The sequence below is a fragment of the Falco cherrug genome, chromosome 19 (assembly GCF_023634085.1).
Source record: "Falco cherrug isolate bFalChe1 chromosome 19, bFalChe1.pri, whole genome shotgun sequence".
NCBI classification, from domain to species: domain Eukaryota; kingdom Metazoa; phylum Chordata; class Aves; order Falconiformes; family Falconidae; genus Falco; species Falco cherrug.
In genome coordinates, this window is record NC_073715.1 from 2,904,015 (window position 1) to 2,919,863 (window position 15,849).

A 15,849-nucleotide genomic window follows, 5' to 3' on the forward strand; every position below is an offset into this window, starting at 1 on the left:
CTCATTCCTCACACAATCTGGGCCGCGCTCCGGCCCAGCAGGGCCCCCACCTGCCACGTCCACCTCTTTGTTCAGCTGTTTTCCAGGGTTATTGCTAGCCAACAGTATCATTTTCTCCCGAATGCCCAGCTCCACTCGATTTACCAAGAACCTGGGGGAGAGACGTGTGCTTCAGGCTTTCCAAAAAAGAGCTCGCACCTCCTGGTTCAGACCAAACAAGGAACGGATCGCCCCCAAAAGAAACTTTTAGCATGCACTCAGAAGAGGAAACGATGCTGGATGAGTGGCTGGCGGGGGTTCGAGTAATTAAGGCCTCAGTACAGCAAAGTGCAAAACACTATCGGTACAAAATCCAGGCGCACGGCACCTCCGGGAACAAAGTCTGCACCGAGGAATACGCCTGTGCTTGGTGCGTGACGGCCGCCCCCTCCCTGGGGTTTCGTCTCCCCCGACGTTAAGCAGCACTTAGCCGTTTTTCTGGGCAGGGTTTCTCTGCTTTCAAGGCACAGGCGCCACGTGCTCAAGCAATGGACGTGCCCCCAGCAGATGCAGTCCCTGCACAGGATGGAGGCTCAGGGGGTGTTTCAGGATGCCCAGAGCGGCTTTCACAGCACCCCTGTGTGCTGCTGGCTGCAAAGGCCAGACCCAAAAAGCAACCACAGCTGCAGGATGTAAGGGACAGAAAAGACATAACAATGATGTGATCCCAGCCGAGTTGCACCAGCATTTCAGGCTTTTTTTTTTTTTTTCTTTTTTTTTTGTCATTTATTGAATGCAAACATGCTTGGATACCCACAGTAACAGCAAATGCTGGTGCCAAAACGGTTCCTGTGGGCAATGATCCGATAACCTGTCGCTTGAGGGCTGGTCTGTACAGAGCAGCTCATGGCCGTGCTTCCTGGCATGCCCCATCTCAAGGCCAAGGGAACAAAAGGGGTGGCATGATTCAATCCAGATCCGATTTCAATCGATCCCAGTACGCCTGGATGGCCATATATTCCCAGCAGCTGTTACCAAGGTGGGACAGAATGGCCCAGCAGCACTGGTTTTGAGGGAAGAAGCCATGCAGGTATTGTGGCCTCCAAACACGAGCACAGGCTCTGCTTGGACAGCCGACGCTCACAGCTGACCCACCGACTATTCGTTTCCAGTCCATTCTCTCCAGCACACAAATTCAGCTTTTGCTGGAATAAAGCATCCCTGGAACTGGGTCTGCTCGGGGATGCTTGTCTCCTCACAGCCTGTTCTTCCACTGTCAGTGAGCTCTGGGCAGGGAGCCTCCCACGCTTCACTGCTCCATCCCCCTCCGATCACGCCGTTGCGAGGCCCAAGCTGTCCTGCTTCGATGGCTCCGGTGGGGTCCCGCTGTGGCAGGTCCCCCTTCTCCAGCCAAGATCTCAGCCGCTGAACCGGCTCTGCTGCAGCGGCCGGCGGGTAACCGGTATGCTCCGAGAGTGCAGCATGGCCAGAAACCCCAGCAGGGCTGGTTCACCCTGCTCCTGCGGCCGGGCCGGATAACGCACCAGCAGAAGGTGGCATGGTGGGATGCTCAGCGGCGCTCACTAAGCCTGGCTGTCAGCTCACTGACAGATGGGGAGAGAATGGTCACTTTCAGGTGCTCCAAGAGTTTAATTATTAATTTTTCCCAATGAAATCTACTGCCTCTGGGGAGGCACGCTGCCTCTTGCCCCAAGAGGAGCCTGTGCCCTGCTGCTGACATGCCTTGGAAAGGGCTCCGCCGGACTGTCTGTCCTTCCTTCCTTCCCCCTTTCCTTTTTAGTTTGCTTCTAGCACATGAAAAGGCTCTCTGGGGGTACCAGGTAGAAAATAATACTCTGCCAGGGTGCTCCACGGGCCATTTGAAACCCTCGGCATTGTTTTCCCTGCTCCAGGCGGCAGCAGGGGATTAAAACTTCAGCCATTATGCGCATGTTTTGTGCTCCATTGTGCTCCGCTCAGCCGTCCCTCCGCATTAACATCTAAACAGGTCGCACAGTCCAGCCAGAGCCGGGTCTGGGCATCTCCCACTGCAGCAGCTTCACGGGGGCCACGGTCCCTTCCTCCCCATACACCCAACCACCGGACCGGTGCCGAGCGAGCTGGATGTTTCCGCAGGTCAAGCGGGAGCGGAGGACAAACGCAGGGCGCTGGCAGTGGTTTTCTGAAGGGCCAGGGCAATCCCATCGCCTGCGGTTCTCCCACGTGGCGTGGCAAAGCCATCTCTGCGGGCCAGGAGCAGGATCCCTTCCCGAGGGGAACAGGCAGGCCCTTCTCATCCTCGTTCGGGAGGCAGCACGTCAATGCTTATTACTGCAGCTCACTGCAGCAGCCGTTCCCCTTTGCAGAAAAAACCCCAAACCAAGGGCAGCAAACGCCTCGGCTGAACTGGCTGCTGCGCTGCATGCCTGCACAAGCCAGCCAGCACCGTTTCGGTTCAGCTCGAGGAGGAGGAGCGCCGCTCGAAACCCCTTCCTGGCTCCATTTCCTACGGGAGAGCGAGCAGACAGAGAGCTGGTGACGGCACAAGGCCCAGCGTTTGTACCGAGCGGGTAAGCCAGTGCGGCACAGCACTCCGACCCCGTCCGCCAGCACGGCAACACAAACAGGCCTCGCTCGGATGCCCCCAACCATACCAACGGGGAGAAGCTATCCCCCAGCAGAACTAGCTGGGACGAGGCAAACGCAGTGGCAAATCCCAGCCACCAAACCTGGAGCCAAGGCCATCCTTCTGCCCAGACCCAGCCCTGGCACACCTAGAGGTTTTGCTGGCAGAACTCGCGCGGCGTGGGCTAAAAACCGTGGGAGGGGGAGCAGAGAGCAGCAAAATCCTACTCCAGACCAACAAACAAGGCCAGCAACTGCAAAAAAAATGGGAGTTTTTTTGCATTAGCACAACTGATTTCGGTCAGGCAGTATATATCTATTTCTATAAATAAATTATATAAGCTGTATCTGTGCAAAAGGGCTCACCAGCTAAAGCCCTACTGCCGGGAACAAGGTGCCTGTGTTCCCGGAGCATCCGATGCAACCCAGCCCCGTTCTGCCAGGGCAGGCGGAGGGACAAAGATCTGTGCCCAGCAGCACTATCTTCCCCTCCTTTTTAAACGCTGCCTCCTATTTCACACACCCTTATTGCCACCACCTTAAAATTTAATAAAGAAAATACATTTTCTCCCCATCAAAAAACTTCCCCTCGCAGCATCCCCAGCTGCAGTCTGCCTACTGCCTCCCATTTTCAAGGAGGATTGAAGTTTGGAGGCCGAATTATTTGCTGCAGGATGGATGTAGGTAGCTCTTGGGTTTAGTACTGTACAGATATCCCCAGAAAACAGAAAAAAAAAACCCAATCCATGTTACTCTCACACAGCACGTCAACCCTCCCGGACCAGGGAGCGGCATCCATCAGCCTGGGCTGCCCCGTCATTTCAAGCATCATCTCCGAACGCTCTGGGCAGAGGCTGGAGCTCCTCATCGCTGCAGAGCCGAGGGGGACGGGAAAGAAACAATCTTCTTGCCACTTTCAGTCTGTAAATGCTGGCTGCAAAGAGCTTGAACCCTCTTTTTTATATATATATATAAGACAGATTTATGATGGAATAATTAAAGTAATTAAAAAACATGCTCGCTTTGTTCTGCACGCTTGCTCTGTCCACCTATGGTGGCTTCTTGGGGATCCTTCCCTGCTGTTTGGGTCACACGTGGCAACAACAAACCCCCCCAGATCTCCCTCCGATGCATCAGGGGGACAGAAAAAAAGGAGAGAATAACCTTTACGGCGAAATAAAAAGAAAGGGCTGGTGTCAGACCCAGAACTGGCAGGTATCACCACTGAAACAGGTTACGCTCATTTTTTATCCTTCAGTAGGCTTTGCAACGGCAAGTGAGTCTTGAAAAGCAAGAGCCAAAGCTAAAATCAGCTGCGAAGGGAGGGGGGGGAGGAGACGGTCTCTCACCAACACGCAGCAAACACACAGATTCCCCCTGCCGGGATATGAATAGCTAGCTCACAGATTTCACTGAATTCAAGCAAAAACAGATGCTTCATCAGGAAACGGAGCAGGAAACTCAGTCCTTCCCCGTCCCCCCATCCCTGCAATCAGGTGCAAATCCAGGGAGAGGAGCCTGGCAGCCCTGTCCCCGTCCCAAGCTCCCATCCCGGTGCAGAGCACAGCTGCCACACAGAGACAACACATCCTGACCGGAGGCTGGCTGGGGATTAAATTCCCATACGTTTAACAGAATTAAGTCTCTACCATCTGCTAACTTCTGGAGATATCAAAACAAACAAGTGGTGGATGAGATCCAGAAATCCCAACAATTTGGCTGGCCTGAAAAATTAAGTTTTTAAACACTGGCAGGCATTTTTGTAGCCACGATCAGCATAATGCAGCCTCAATGTCAACGTAGAGAGGTTTTTGTTACCATGTTTACCAGTATGACCAGGCTGCACACCGGTCTAGGCAGACAAGGGCTTGGTAGTTCTGGGCAGACATTTCATGGAAGAATGACCAGGATCTCCCCAAGCATTCGGCCTAACAACCCTCCCCTCACCTGGGATCGTTTCCACCTTGTGATGAGCAGTTACCAGTTATCTCCATCCTGGCGCATTTCGTGCTGGTTTCATCATGCTGGGTTTTACAACGTAAAGTTTCTAAACTCAGCCAGGACACCCCGTTTATTCTAGCAGTATAAACAGAAAATCTGCCACAGAAGACGCCAAAAGGAAGGGAACACAGAGTTCCCTCGCTCCCATTGCACGCTGCGACGGCCCCACGCCATAACGGTGCTCGCTTGCTATTAGCGCATTATTATTTTTATAGTACCCCGATGTGTGCTTAGGTACTTGATGGTACAAATAAATTAAAGCCCTAGAAAATATCTTGCAGGGGGCAATTCCGTGTTACCAAAAGGAGGGACTAGACCCAGGAGAACCCAATCAGGGTGGAATAAACCCAGAAAACAAGAGACGAACGTGGCTCCTGCAAGATGATGAGAGCTTTGGGCACTGCTGGTACGTACTCCTGGTCGATTCAGGAGGTCCTGAGCTACCTCCACACCAGCACCACCTCTCCAACAGCTAGAGCCCGGCATTTCTGCACGGTCGCACCAGTTCAGAGTGGTCGCTATGCACTGGGGCCTGCTCACACAGGCCAGGCTGCGGGATTAACACCAGGAGAAAAAGGGCTGGCAGAGCTTCCCGATTCTCCGATTCTCCTGCTGCTCCTCAGACCCTGACCAGGAAAACTCGGAGGAAGGAAATCTTTGGGAAGCCCCTCTGCCAGTCCTCCTGCCTCTGGGTAATGCCAGCACAGCCACACGTGGGACATTTTTTTTCACTCCTCAGACACACTAAAAATACCTCCTTTGAGCAGCTGCTTCCACAAACAAGGCTCAGTTCTTAACGCATTGCTTAAAACCTAAGTATTGAGGCTATCAGACTTCCCCTGCTCGCCTTCTAGGGAAGTCTCTTTGTATTAAAGTAATTGTGGGACGGTAATCACAGCCCCCAAGGGCTGCCTGTTACCTGATGACATGCAGGCACCAGCAGCGAGGAATTAAGGGACTTCACAGGGGCAGAGGCCAAGAAATGGGAGGAGAAGAGGGAAAAGAAACTGGGTTTGAAAGGAAACAACATATTCTTACTACTAACCCACACTCCCCCCCAAAAAAAACAGGAGGCTCATAAGGAAGTGGCCAAGACCTGTCAGAAATAGCCCCACTGAAATGCTCATCTTACCCGCAGAATGTCCGCTCCCTGCCCCTTGGCATCCTCCTCCCAAGACTTCAGAAAACACCCCCAGCCCAGGGCCAGCTCGCTGCCCACAGTCTCAAAGTGGGCCAGAGTCCCCTGAACCTTGCTGGGCACCTCCAGAAGCGACAGCAAGAACCTGCTGTTAAGTCTTCGCTGTTCCCACTTTCTTCCTTGCTGGAAGTCAGGGTGGCCCTAGACCCCCGATCCAGGATGCTACCCACATCTCTGCAAGGCTTCTCCTGCATCTGGAACCACACCAGACCCTCCTACAGAGCTTCCTGATACCTCCCAGCCACCCCCAAAGAGGCAGACAGCTGTTCCAGGACCCGAAAACACATAGGCTACATTACCAAGGTTGCAACAGGATCCTCTCCAGACCTCCCAAGTTCTCTTCCCCCAAAAACCGGTGTAATAGCGAGATTCCCTCCTCCCAAAACCCCAAACCGCTGGGCAGCTGCAGCACTGCTCGTGCCAGGACACAGGGGTGTGATAAGAGACCCACACGCCCCATTCCCAACCACCATCTTCAGGACAGCGGAACTGAGAGAAACCAGAGGGGACCTAGACAGCCCAAAGCCCCCCCCTCCCGGCTTCTTATTCACACGGCCGCTCCTCAAAAACTGGAGGAGCCAGAAAAGCCCCCCAGGAACTGACACCACCTTATTTGTGAGATGTTACAGCTGAAGAACTGGGGGGATGCCTGCCAGACCCCCTCCGAGCCCCATGGGGGACCGGGAAGGCTCTGCCCCCCTCCTCAGCACCCCCCAGGCAGGGAGCGGGAAGGAGCTTGGTCCCAGGAGCTCTGCAAGGGAATGACAACAGCCCCTTCCAGAGCTGGGGAGAGGCAGGATCGGGCCCTCCCAGGGGCTGGGGGGCAGGTGAGCAGCCGCTGCCCCCCCTCCGAAGCCCACCCAGCTGAAGAGGAGCTGCAGGTCTCACCCTGCCCCGAACTATAGGGAGGCATGACCAGAGCCCCCCAGTATTCCCAGTGACGTGAGGGTGGGGGGACGAGCCCAGGCGTCCCCAGGAGATGCAAGTGGGCGCTGCCAGCCCCTCCGCTGCTGGGGAGGGAGGGGGACGTGACCAGGCGACACAGGGGAGAGGAGCCGCGACCAGCCCCCCTCCCCCAAAAGCCCTCAGGCCCGGGGGAGGGATTCGCTCAGCCTCCCCTGCAGCCGCAGGGGAACACGACCGCGGCCCCCCCCTCAGATTCCCGACGGGAAGAGCTGTTTGGCTCCCGCGCCGCGTTCCGAGGGGGCCGGGGCTGGATGGCCGCCAGGCTGCCGCCACCACAACCGCCCCCCCGCCAAATCTCCTCAGGAGGGCGAGGCCGGGCGGCACCTCCCCGCCAGGCCCGGGAGGGGGGCGGATGCCCGTTACCCCCCCTCCACGGGGGGAAGGGGGTGCCCGTGACCCCGCCCCACGGCCGAGGGGGAGGGGCCGCCCGTTACCGCCGCGGGAGGGGGGCGCCCCTCACGCACCCCCGGTCCCAAGGAGGGAGGGGGGCAGGACCGTCCCCTCCTCACGTCTCACGGCCCGCTCCGGCCGGGGCGGCCCGCGCCTCCCCCATCGGTGGCCGGGCCCCCCACCCCCGCACCCGTCCCGTGCCGTGCGCGCCGCGGGGCCCGGTGGCGGCGGTACCTGCTGCGGCGGGGGGCTGGGGGGGGTGGCCGGCTCCCGCCCAGGCCCCTCGGCGGCGGCCGCTTCTCCTCAGCCACTTCCTGCTTGGCTCGCGCCCCCCGCCCTCCGCCGCCGGCCGCTCGCGCGCTGCGCTCCCGCCCACCCGCGCACAGCGCCATTGGCCGCGCCTCCCGCCACTCGCCAGCGCCCGCGCTCCGATTGGCCGGCGGCGCCGTCGCTCTCGGGCGGTCGCGACGGTTCGCACTCGCCGTTGGCGGAGCGGACGGCGACTCACGGATGGGCCCCACCCCCTTCGGAGGGCGCTCATTGGGGCGCGGGGGTGCCAGTCAAATAGTGGTCCCCGCCCACACCGCGGCCCTAGCTTTCTATTGGTGGTTGGCCCTGGCTCGCCCGCGGGGCAGCCTCGCTGCTTATTGGCTGGAGGCTTTGCTCGTCAAGTCGGCCCGCCTCCTCCCGCTTTCCATTGGTCAAACGAGGCTGTCCTTCAAGCACGGCTTCCGGCAGGTATTGGCGACGGGGAAGGTCCATCAGGGCGTCTCCGAACGCTTGTTTTCCTATTGAGCAAGGGACCTGTAGCTCAACGCCAGAGCCCGCCCCTCCGCCAGTCCCATATGTCGGAAGCTCTGAGGTGGTTCAACCGGCTTCACCCATTTGCTGGGACTCAGGGAGGGGCCGCGCGCCTGCCCCGCCCACCCCATGCAGCACGTCACACAGCAGGCCCAACCCATTGGTGAAGAGCCTTGTCATTCCGGCGCGCCCCGGCCTCCGTGCTCCCCGATTGGCTGGCATGCTCGCCAATCCGCCGAGATACAGCCCCACGGCCTTTGAGGCGCCTGGCCGTCACTTAACATAAACGCCCGCCCTCCCCCCCGATCGCCTCCGCACGCCGTTGGTCCCTTCCCCAGCCCCGTGACCTGACAAAGCCGAGCCACCGCCCAGTGATTGGCTGACTCTGCCGCCCGTCAACCGCTAAGGCATACCCCCTCCCGCCTCACTGTAAACATCCCGGGGCAGCAGCGGAGCACGCTGGGAGGTGGCGCAGGGGGCGGGGCTTGGCACTGCGGCCCCGCCCCCAGACACGGGTGCAAGGGGGACCCGGCGCCCAGTGCCCCCAGCACAGAGACGTGCCGGGGCCCAGTGCCCTCAGTACAGGAGAGACCCAGGGCCCAGCCCCCTCCAATACCGGGAGTGCCAGGGCCAGTTCCTCCCAGTACAGGGGATTCCATGGGACCAGTTATGCCCCCATGCCAGGGAGTCCTGGGGCCCAGTATCCGCCAGGGTGGGGCAGTCCCAGGGCACAGCCTCCCCCGGTCCAGAGGATTCTGTGGGCCCAGTATGCCCCAGTTTCAGGGTGACCCAGGGCCCAGCCACCCCCTCCAGTGCAGGCAAGACCCAGGGCCCCATGCCCCCAGTGCAGGGGGAACCAGAGGCCCCCCAGGAGGGCCCCAGCCTGCCCCCCACCAGGGTCAACCCCACCGAGGCGCCGGGACAGAGACGCCTGTGGAAAGCCTTTATTGCCCCGTTACAGCAGCACCCACCTGCTCCGCACTAGCCGCGGCCCCCCAGGCAGGCAACCCACTCACCCCACGGCCGACGGCAGCAAGCCCCGGCCCCGTGCCCTCAATTTTTCTCCTCCTCCTTTTTGTCCTTGCTGTCCTTGGAGGCCTGAGAGGCCAGGGAGCCCATGGCGTTGCGGATGGCCTCGTTGTTGGGGTCCACGCCCGGCAGGTTCTCCAGCACACTCTGCAAGAACTCGGGGTCCTGCATCACATCGTAATCGTCTTCCTCCTGCAGGAAGAGGGAGAGGAGTTGGGGACAGGGGAAGAGGGCACAGGGAAGGGATGGGATCCCCTCCCAGGGACAAAACCTGACCTTAGCGGGTTCGGAGGTATCCATGGCTGTGCTGCTGTCCACCTCTGCTGCCTCCGCCTGGGCAAACTCTGTCGGAAGGGAGGGGCAGCTGAGGACGGAGGATTTACACCCCCACGGCCCCCCAGAGCCACCCCTGCGCCCACCCCACAAGCGTTCGGGGCGGTCTGGGCTCTGCCCAGGTGACAAAGCCCCACTCTGGGGTGTGGGGGCTGGTGGTTCCAGCCCAGCGGCAGAGGAGCTGCCCCTTGGCTTCCCTCACCTGCTCCCTGCAGCGACATCTGCATGGCATAGGCGATCTGCTCCTCCTCCGTCATGCTGCTGAGGTCAGGCAGCCCGGCCCGGCCAAACTCCTGCTGAGTTATCGTCATCTTCAGCAGAGCATCGTCTGAATCTGCACAGACAAAACCCACGCTCAGAACACAGCCGGGGTGCCGCCCCACACGCCGTCCCCTCGCACGCACGGCCTCGCTGGGGAAGTGGTCCCCGCAGCGTCAGAGGAGCACACCCACCTCCATTCAGGAGTTTCAGCCAAAGCAGAGGCAAGTCCCCAGCGCTGAACTGCCTCCCCCCCCCCCCCGCCCCTCCGAGACCCTGTGGCAGAAACCGCCTCTCGCCTCGCTCCCCAGCGACGCTGGGAACAGCCACGCCGTACAGAGGGGTCCCACCACAAACGGTGCTGCAATGGGCGCCCTCGCAGCAATGAACACTGCCATGGGAGCCAGTCCGCCGGACGGACACCCTCCCCGGGGAACATCCCGCCTGTCCTGCCACCTGCTTTGTTCCCTGCTTAGCTCCTCACCATCCCCACCAGTGGCTGCGATCCCAGCCTCGGCCGCAGAGGCGGCCGCAGCCCTCCTGGCCTCCTCCTCTTGCCGCTGCCTCTGCTCCTCCATGGAGACACGCAGAGCCTGCAGAGACAGGAACCGGCAGGGAGCTGAGCGAGGCAGCGCTCAGACAGAGCGAGCTCGGCACCCGCAGCCGCCTTCCTCCCCGCTTCGCTCACCAGCGCCAGCTCCGGGTCCGCGCTGGGGTCCACGCCGAACTCGAAGTCGCTGGCGCCCAGGCCCAGCATGGCACCTCCCTCCCCGGCCAGGATGGGGGAGCTGATCAGGGCATCGGCCAGGCTTGGCCCCGGTGGCACCGTCACCAGGTGGGAACCGGTGCCGTCCTTGCCGTTTAAGGTGTTAATGAAGGCGGTCAGCTTGTCCGTGTTGGCTTCCTAGGGCCAGAGAGAAAGGCTGGGACTAGAGCTTGGCCTGGCTCCCTCTGGCTCTGTGAGAGGGCAAGCCGACGGCTCCGCACGCCCCGCGTCTCTGCGCTATGAGGGAGCCAACAGCCACAAAACGGAGAGGTGTTTTCCCAGAGGAAACGCTACTCTCCACATTAGCGCTTTTACTGGGGCAGCTGCTGAAGAGACCGAGGCTCAGAGAACTGTTTGTATCCTCATGCACCCAAGCAAGGGCTCTGGGCTGGACAGGATATAAAATCCTGCCTTGGATCTTGTGCCAGAAACACAGCAGAAGTCTCACCTCTTCTCCAAAATTGATGATGTCAACGTTGACTTTCTCTTTCTTAAGACGCTTCGCCAGTTTCACCAGCTGCAATGAGGAAACACCAGGGCATTAGCTCCGCTTTTGGCTCTTACCCATGCTCAGCTCATCAGAAACCAGACAATAGCACTTAGGATTCAGTCCTGGAGGCACACAGCCCACAGGCAGCCCCCCAGTTTCCAGCCCTCCCAGCACGGACGCATGTGAGGTATTTCACCTCTTTCAGTGGGACAGGAGCTACGGCGTAGTGCCCGAGGTCCTGCGAGGTGGCACAAGCGAGGCAGCTGCTCCTGCCGAAGCAAGTAACCGTCCCCACTGATGGGGACAGCAAGAGCCTGGGACAGGCAGCATCTCACGTTTCTGGCCCGTTCTTTCACAGAGACCCAGAATATCTGGATTAATTTCACTTGTGTTATTTGAGGTGCCAGCAGAACAGCATCTTCCCAAGTCTTAGAGCATTGTTTCTGCACAGGGACACAGATTTCTTCCTGCAGCTCCTCAGGCAAAAAGCCCAACGTGGTTTAGGTGACGGCCACAAGCCATGAGGCGCAGGACACAGCGCAAGCTCCCTCTGCAGTTCTGTCCTTGGCTCAGGCCTGGCTGTGCCCAGGGATCCGGCCTTCCCTCTCCCTCCCTCTCCTCCCTGCTGAGAGCCGCTCTGCTGGAGAGGTAAATAGGCGCCCTCGCTGGGGTATGGCGCCTTACTTTCAGAACTGGGCAGGGAACAAACAATAACCCCGATTTACGGTTCAAGGTAGAGCGTGGAGCTGAGCCAACATATTTTCCTTTGGCCGTTACTCACATCTTTCTCATTATCTTCTACAGGGCTCCCAACAAAGGCGATGATTCGCATCTTATGGTTCTTGCCTTGGCGATGTTTTAAAGCCAGCTGCAAGACAGAAGTCATATTGTACTTGAAAGACAGTTCTCGGGAAAAAGAGGTGGACAGTTGTCACCCCTGATACTTTTCCTATTACGCATGAAAATTTAGGCTAAATGCCAGCAGAAACTGCGCAGTAACGAGCTTCACCAAACTGTCCGCAGCAGGCATGTCTCAAGGGCCTCCCCTTTGCTGGCAGTTATAACTCAGCTGGGAACAGTCTGTTGGCAGAGAGACAGTGTGGGACAGAGCAAAGAAATGGGACAAAAGGGTGGCCACGTCCTGGGGGACGCTCCTCAGCTGGGTGCTGCTCTCCCCAGGGTGGGAAGGCCTGTGCAGCTCAGCTGGACCCCTGTGAGGCAGCTGCCAGGTTCCTCTGAAGCAAACCAGGACCACACTATAGAACTTCTGAGCTTTTATATTGGGTTCTATAAAGGAGGTTTCACCTGTGTTTTGCAGACGAGGAAACTGAGGCAAAACCAAAACGATTTGCTCAGGACTGTTCAGCCACAGAGGCAGGGAAAGATGCCCTGTACCTGCGCCATCAACAGGGCAGGTAACTTAAGAGAGACACTAAGGCAAAAGGAATTACAGAGAAAGGTGCAGACTCACTCGTGAGGAACCAAGACCACTTACGTGAGCAACTCTGATCCCTGTGCAAAAGGTAATTTTCCCTTTGGGTTGCACCGTGTGTAGCTTTGAAAGGATCCGGCCTGTGTCTGGAGTGAGCGTGGTCAACACTTCACAGTTACTGCAACAAAAACATGCTCATCTTAGCGACCTCTTCTTTGTGAATTTCTTTGCCAAACCCTTTATTTGCTATGGGGGTAAGAAAAGCCCTTCCTGCACTACGCCTGCAGCCGTGTACGCTCGGAGAGCCCGCCAGCACTCGGCTCTGGTGGGTCAGTGTGTACAGGGAGCAAGACTTCTAGCCAGGTTTCCAAAAAATACCCAACCCAAAGTAATCTGCCTGCATGAAGGCTTGTGTGTGTGTCTGTCCCCTGCTCCAGCAACCTTGAACCCACTGGCCAATTTTAATCGACTCTGGCGAAGAGGGAGCTCACAGAAGCACCAAAGTCCTACAGACTTAAGGAAAACGGAGGAACCACTCTCCTGGGGCCACCCATGAGCTACAGTGACAGCTCAGCCTTTATCTGCCACCCTTTGGGACACAAGGCCACAAAAGGATGGGTCTGGCAGACCTCCCGAGATGGAACATACCCTGGCACTGCAGGAGCGAGCCCAGGCAGCTACAGACTGGTCAGGAACCAGGTTTTCTGGTCAGGAACCAGGTTTTCCCGTACTAGTCCTCCCAGAAGAACTGGTTTGGTTTTAGACTGTGCTGTTGCTACCCTGTTTTGCAACACTCCCCTGTTCCTTCTCCCTGCGCTCTCCCAGGGGGGTCCCCAGCCGCTCTTTGCCTGCTTGCCGGGAGCAGTGGCCCCCTGAGGCCAGTTCCCCCCCCAGGCGTACTTGGCTAAGGTGATGAGCCCCACGTTGTTCTCGGGGTTACTGCGGGTTTTTGAGTGGCACACAATGTTGACAGCATCTTGCTGGGCTTGCAGGCGAGTGGGTAAGAAGTCTCCATTCCTCATGTACTCGCTGTTGTCAACACTGAAACACAGAGAGGAGGGCGTCAGCTTGCAAAACAGTTGAGGTTTATCCCCAAAACATGCTTTTTGGGACAGCACACCTAATGTCACACAGCTGGGGACACGCAGTGGGACACAGACATTTCCTGGGGCAGAGAGACGAGTTGTCTCTGCATTTCCCTGAGTTTTAAGATCAGATCTGACCTTTGGGTCACAGGCCAAACTCCAGCCTGGAGCTGGAAGCTCCCACTCCTCGCTGAAGAGTGCAAGGGGTGACTGCAGCCAGACACAGCCTCAGACCCACGTCTCCTCAATGCCTCCTTCCATGTCCACAGCAAAAAAAAAAGCCACAAAACACCACTCTATGGTAAAGTACAAAGCTCCGTGCTCACTGCTGCCATGGGGTTTTCATCAGGATGAAAAGCGGCTTTCCCAGGGCAGGGACAGTGGGCGCTTTTCAAACCCATCTCTGCTCCGGTGTGGTGCCGTCCTCAAAGTGACATGGTGACGAGCTGAACCCCTGAGCCCCACAGCCCAGCCTCAGCATCCTACACCCGCAGCCGGTGTCAGGGCCTGCACAAACCGCACGGCACGAGGCCAACAGTGCCCCGCAGCGTCTAACGGCAGCACCCACATCACCACATGGCTGTAACTAAATCCCCACCCTCTCTTCCATCAGCAATTAAATATAGCACACAGCAGGCAGGAGAAGCCCCTCTCTTATGCCAGCCTTCAGGAAAGCGACCCTGGGAAGGAGGCAGGACTAGCTAAATAAGAGCTCGAGGGTTTGTTTTGCCCCCAAATTAAGACTTCCCGAAAGAGTACTCCCAGAATTTCTTAGTTTTAACACCAAAGAATCTACCTGAGACCATTTCCCTGACTGTGCTCAGGCTCACACTGGGCCGCCTCTCCTCCGACCCATACCAAGTACCCCAACACAAGGCGGGGAGTGAGGAGGTGGCAGTGGCCGAACTTCACCTCAGGCACAAAGACACACCATGACCTGGCTGAGGCCATCTGAACCGCAGCTTACTATTCCCAGAGCAATAGAGAATTCCTCCCACTCTCCAGGGCAACAACATTTTAATACCCTTCAACGTGAGTAAGCAAAATACCACCCAGAGAAAACATCAAGGACTTTGATATATACTGTCAGTGAGTCAGGCTGTGGTAACAGCCTCATCCAAACAGCAGCGGGACACGTACAGAGCCAAGGAAACAACAGAACCTGGGCAGATATCGCTGGGTTTCTCTATCGTGGCCTTCTTAAGGACCAAAACCAACAAATAACAGGACTGTAGCTGCTGTGGCAATAATGACCCATTCGAGTTCACCTCCACTGCCAGCCCTGGCTGTGTTTGGCACCCAGGGACAAGACCCTCTTGCCACAACACCAATGTTGAGCAACAACAACAGAGACGACAGCTGCTTCGCGCAGGACCACCGCAGCCCCGCCGCACCCCAGCCGTGTGGGGCAAGGCCCCCAGCCCGAGGGGCTGACCCAGCACCCTAGCAGGGCTGGGGCTGAGCAGTCCGGGGCTGCGTCCCAGCTACCTGCCCTGGCTCTCCCCCACCACAATGTGACCCCAGTTTGTGTCACAGAATTGCCTGACACTGCGTTACACCAGAGCCCTGTTGCAGCCACCTGCCACATCCCTTCATCGGGGTCTCCTCTGCCCCCCAGCAGCCCCCTCTGCCCCATGCCTTGCCAGCCGGGGCCTACAGTGGCTCCTTCACCCTGCTCTCGCCTTCTCACCCCCCTCCACCCTGCTGGCAGCCTTCCCCAACATCCCCCACACTGCCCCATCTACCCCAACCCACCCTGTCCCATTTAACCCCCTTCCCACCCCATCCCATATACTCATCCTACTTACCCCCACTCCCCTCCTCGGGGCCATCCCATTTACCCCTCCCACCCCATCCCATTTACCCACCACACAACCCCCACCCTGTCCCATTTATCCTCCCACACCCCAGTCTGTCCCATTCAACCCCCCCTTCCCCACCCCAGCCCAGCCCATACACCCCTCGTCCCATTCACCTCCACTGCTCCCACTGCCCGTCCCATTTACCCCCCTCCCCACGCCAATATGTCCCATTTAACGCCGCTCTCCCCCCACAGCCTGTCCCATTTACCCCCTTCCCCACCCCAGCCCGCAGCTCCCCCCTCGAGCACCCAACCCCGTCACCCCCGCCCCAAGCCCACCCTCTGCCCCCACCCCAGTTTCCCCCGCGGCCCGGCCCGGCCCGCGATGACTCAGGGAAAGCGGCGGCGGGGCCTGGCGCGGGCGGGGGGCGGCAGAGGGGGGTGGGGGGCGCGGGGAGCCCCCGCCGCCGAGGCCCGGCCCGCCGCTCACCACACCATGGTGCTCTCCAGAACCATCTTGCCTCCTTCCCTCAGAACCGGCCCAGCTCCGACCCAACAACGCGCTCACCCATTGGCTCTACGCTACCGGCCAATCCTCGCTTTCCGTCTTGCGAGGTGCGGCGCGGCGCGGGGCACGCTGGGAGCTGCAGTCCCGGCCAGGCTGCCATGGCCGGGGCGGGGAGCGTGCCACCAGG

The 15,849-nt window shown here is 58.7% G+C and overlaps 2 protein-coding genes across 2 annotated transcripts in view; both read right to left on the reverse strand.

Moving 5' to 3' along the window:
- The window catches only part of ZNF687 (zinc finger protein 687), a 30,071-nt gene extending 22,550 nt beyond the window's left edge, over positions 1-7,521 (reverse strand). Inside the window, exon 1 of the mRNA XM_055696568.1 lies at positions 7,394-7,521. The gene's annotated coding sequence lies outside the window, so the exon portion shown is untranslated. The remainder of the gene's footprint in view (positions 1-7,393) is intronic.
- A 1,373-nt stretch (positions 7,522-8,894) lies between these two features.
- PSMD4 (proteasome 26S subunit ubiquitin receptor, non-ATPase 4) lies at positions 8,895-15,821 on the reverse strand. The gene is made up of 10 exons (XM_055696785.1): positions 15,645-15,821; positions 13,169-13,309; positions 12,332-12,446; positions 11,618-11,704; positions 10,795-10,863; positions 10,269-10,484; positions 10,065-10,173; positions 9,525-9,656; positions 9,266-9,333; positions 8,895-9,181 (listed from the first exon to the last, which is right to left on the reverse strand). The coding sequence occupies exons 1-10, from the start codon at positions 15,668-15,670 to the stop codon at positions 9,014-9,016; spliced, it is 1,131 nt and encodes a 376-aa protein (XP_055552760.1). The 5' UTR covers positions 15,671-15,821; the 3' UTR covers positions 8,895-9,013.
- Between the last annotated feature and the right edge of the window lie 28 nt (positions 15,822-15,849).

Coding starts and splice junctions, on each gene's coding strand:
- PSMD4 (XM_055696785.1), bottom strand. CDS start 15,670: ATGGTTCTGGAGAGCACCATGGTGTG. Junction 10,174..10,268: donor CGGACCCGGAGCTGGCGCTG/GTGAGCGAAGCG, acceptor CTGTCTCTGCAG/GCTCTGCGTGTCTCCATGGA. Junction 9,334..9,524: donor GATGTCGCTGCAGGGAGCAG/GTGAGGGAAGCC, acceptor CCCTTCCGACAG/AGTTTGCCCAGGCGGAGGCA.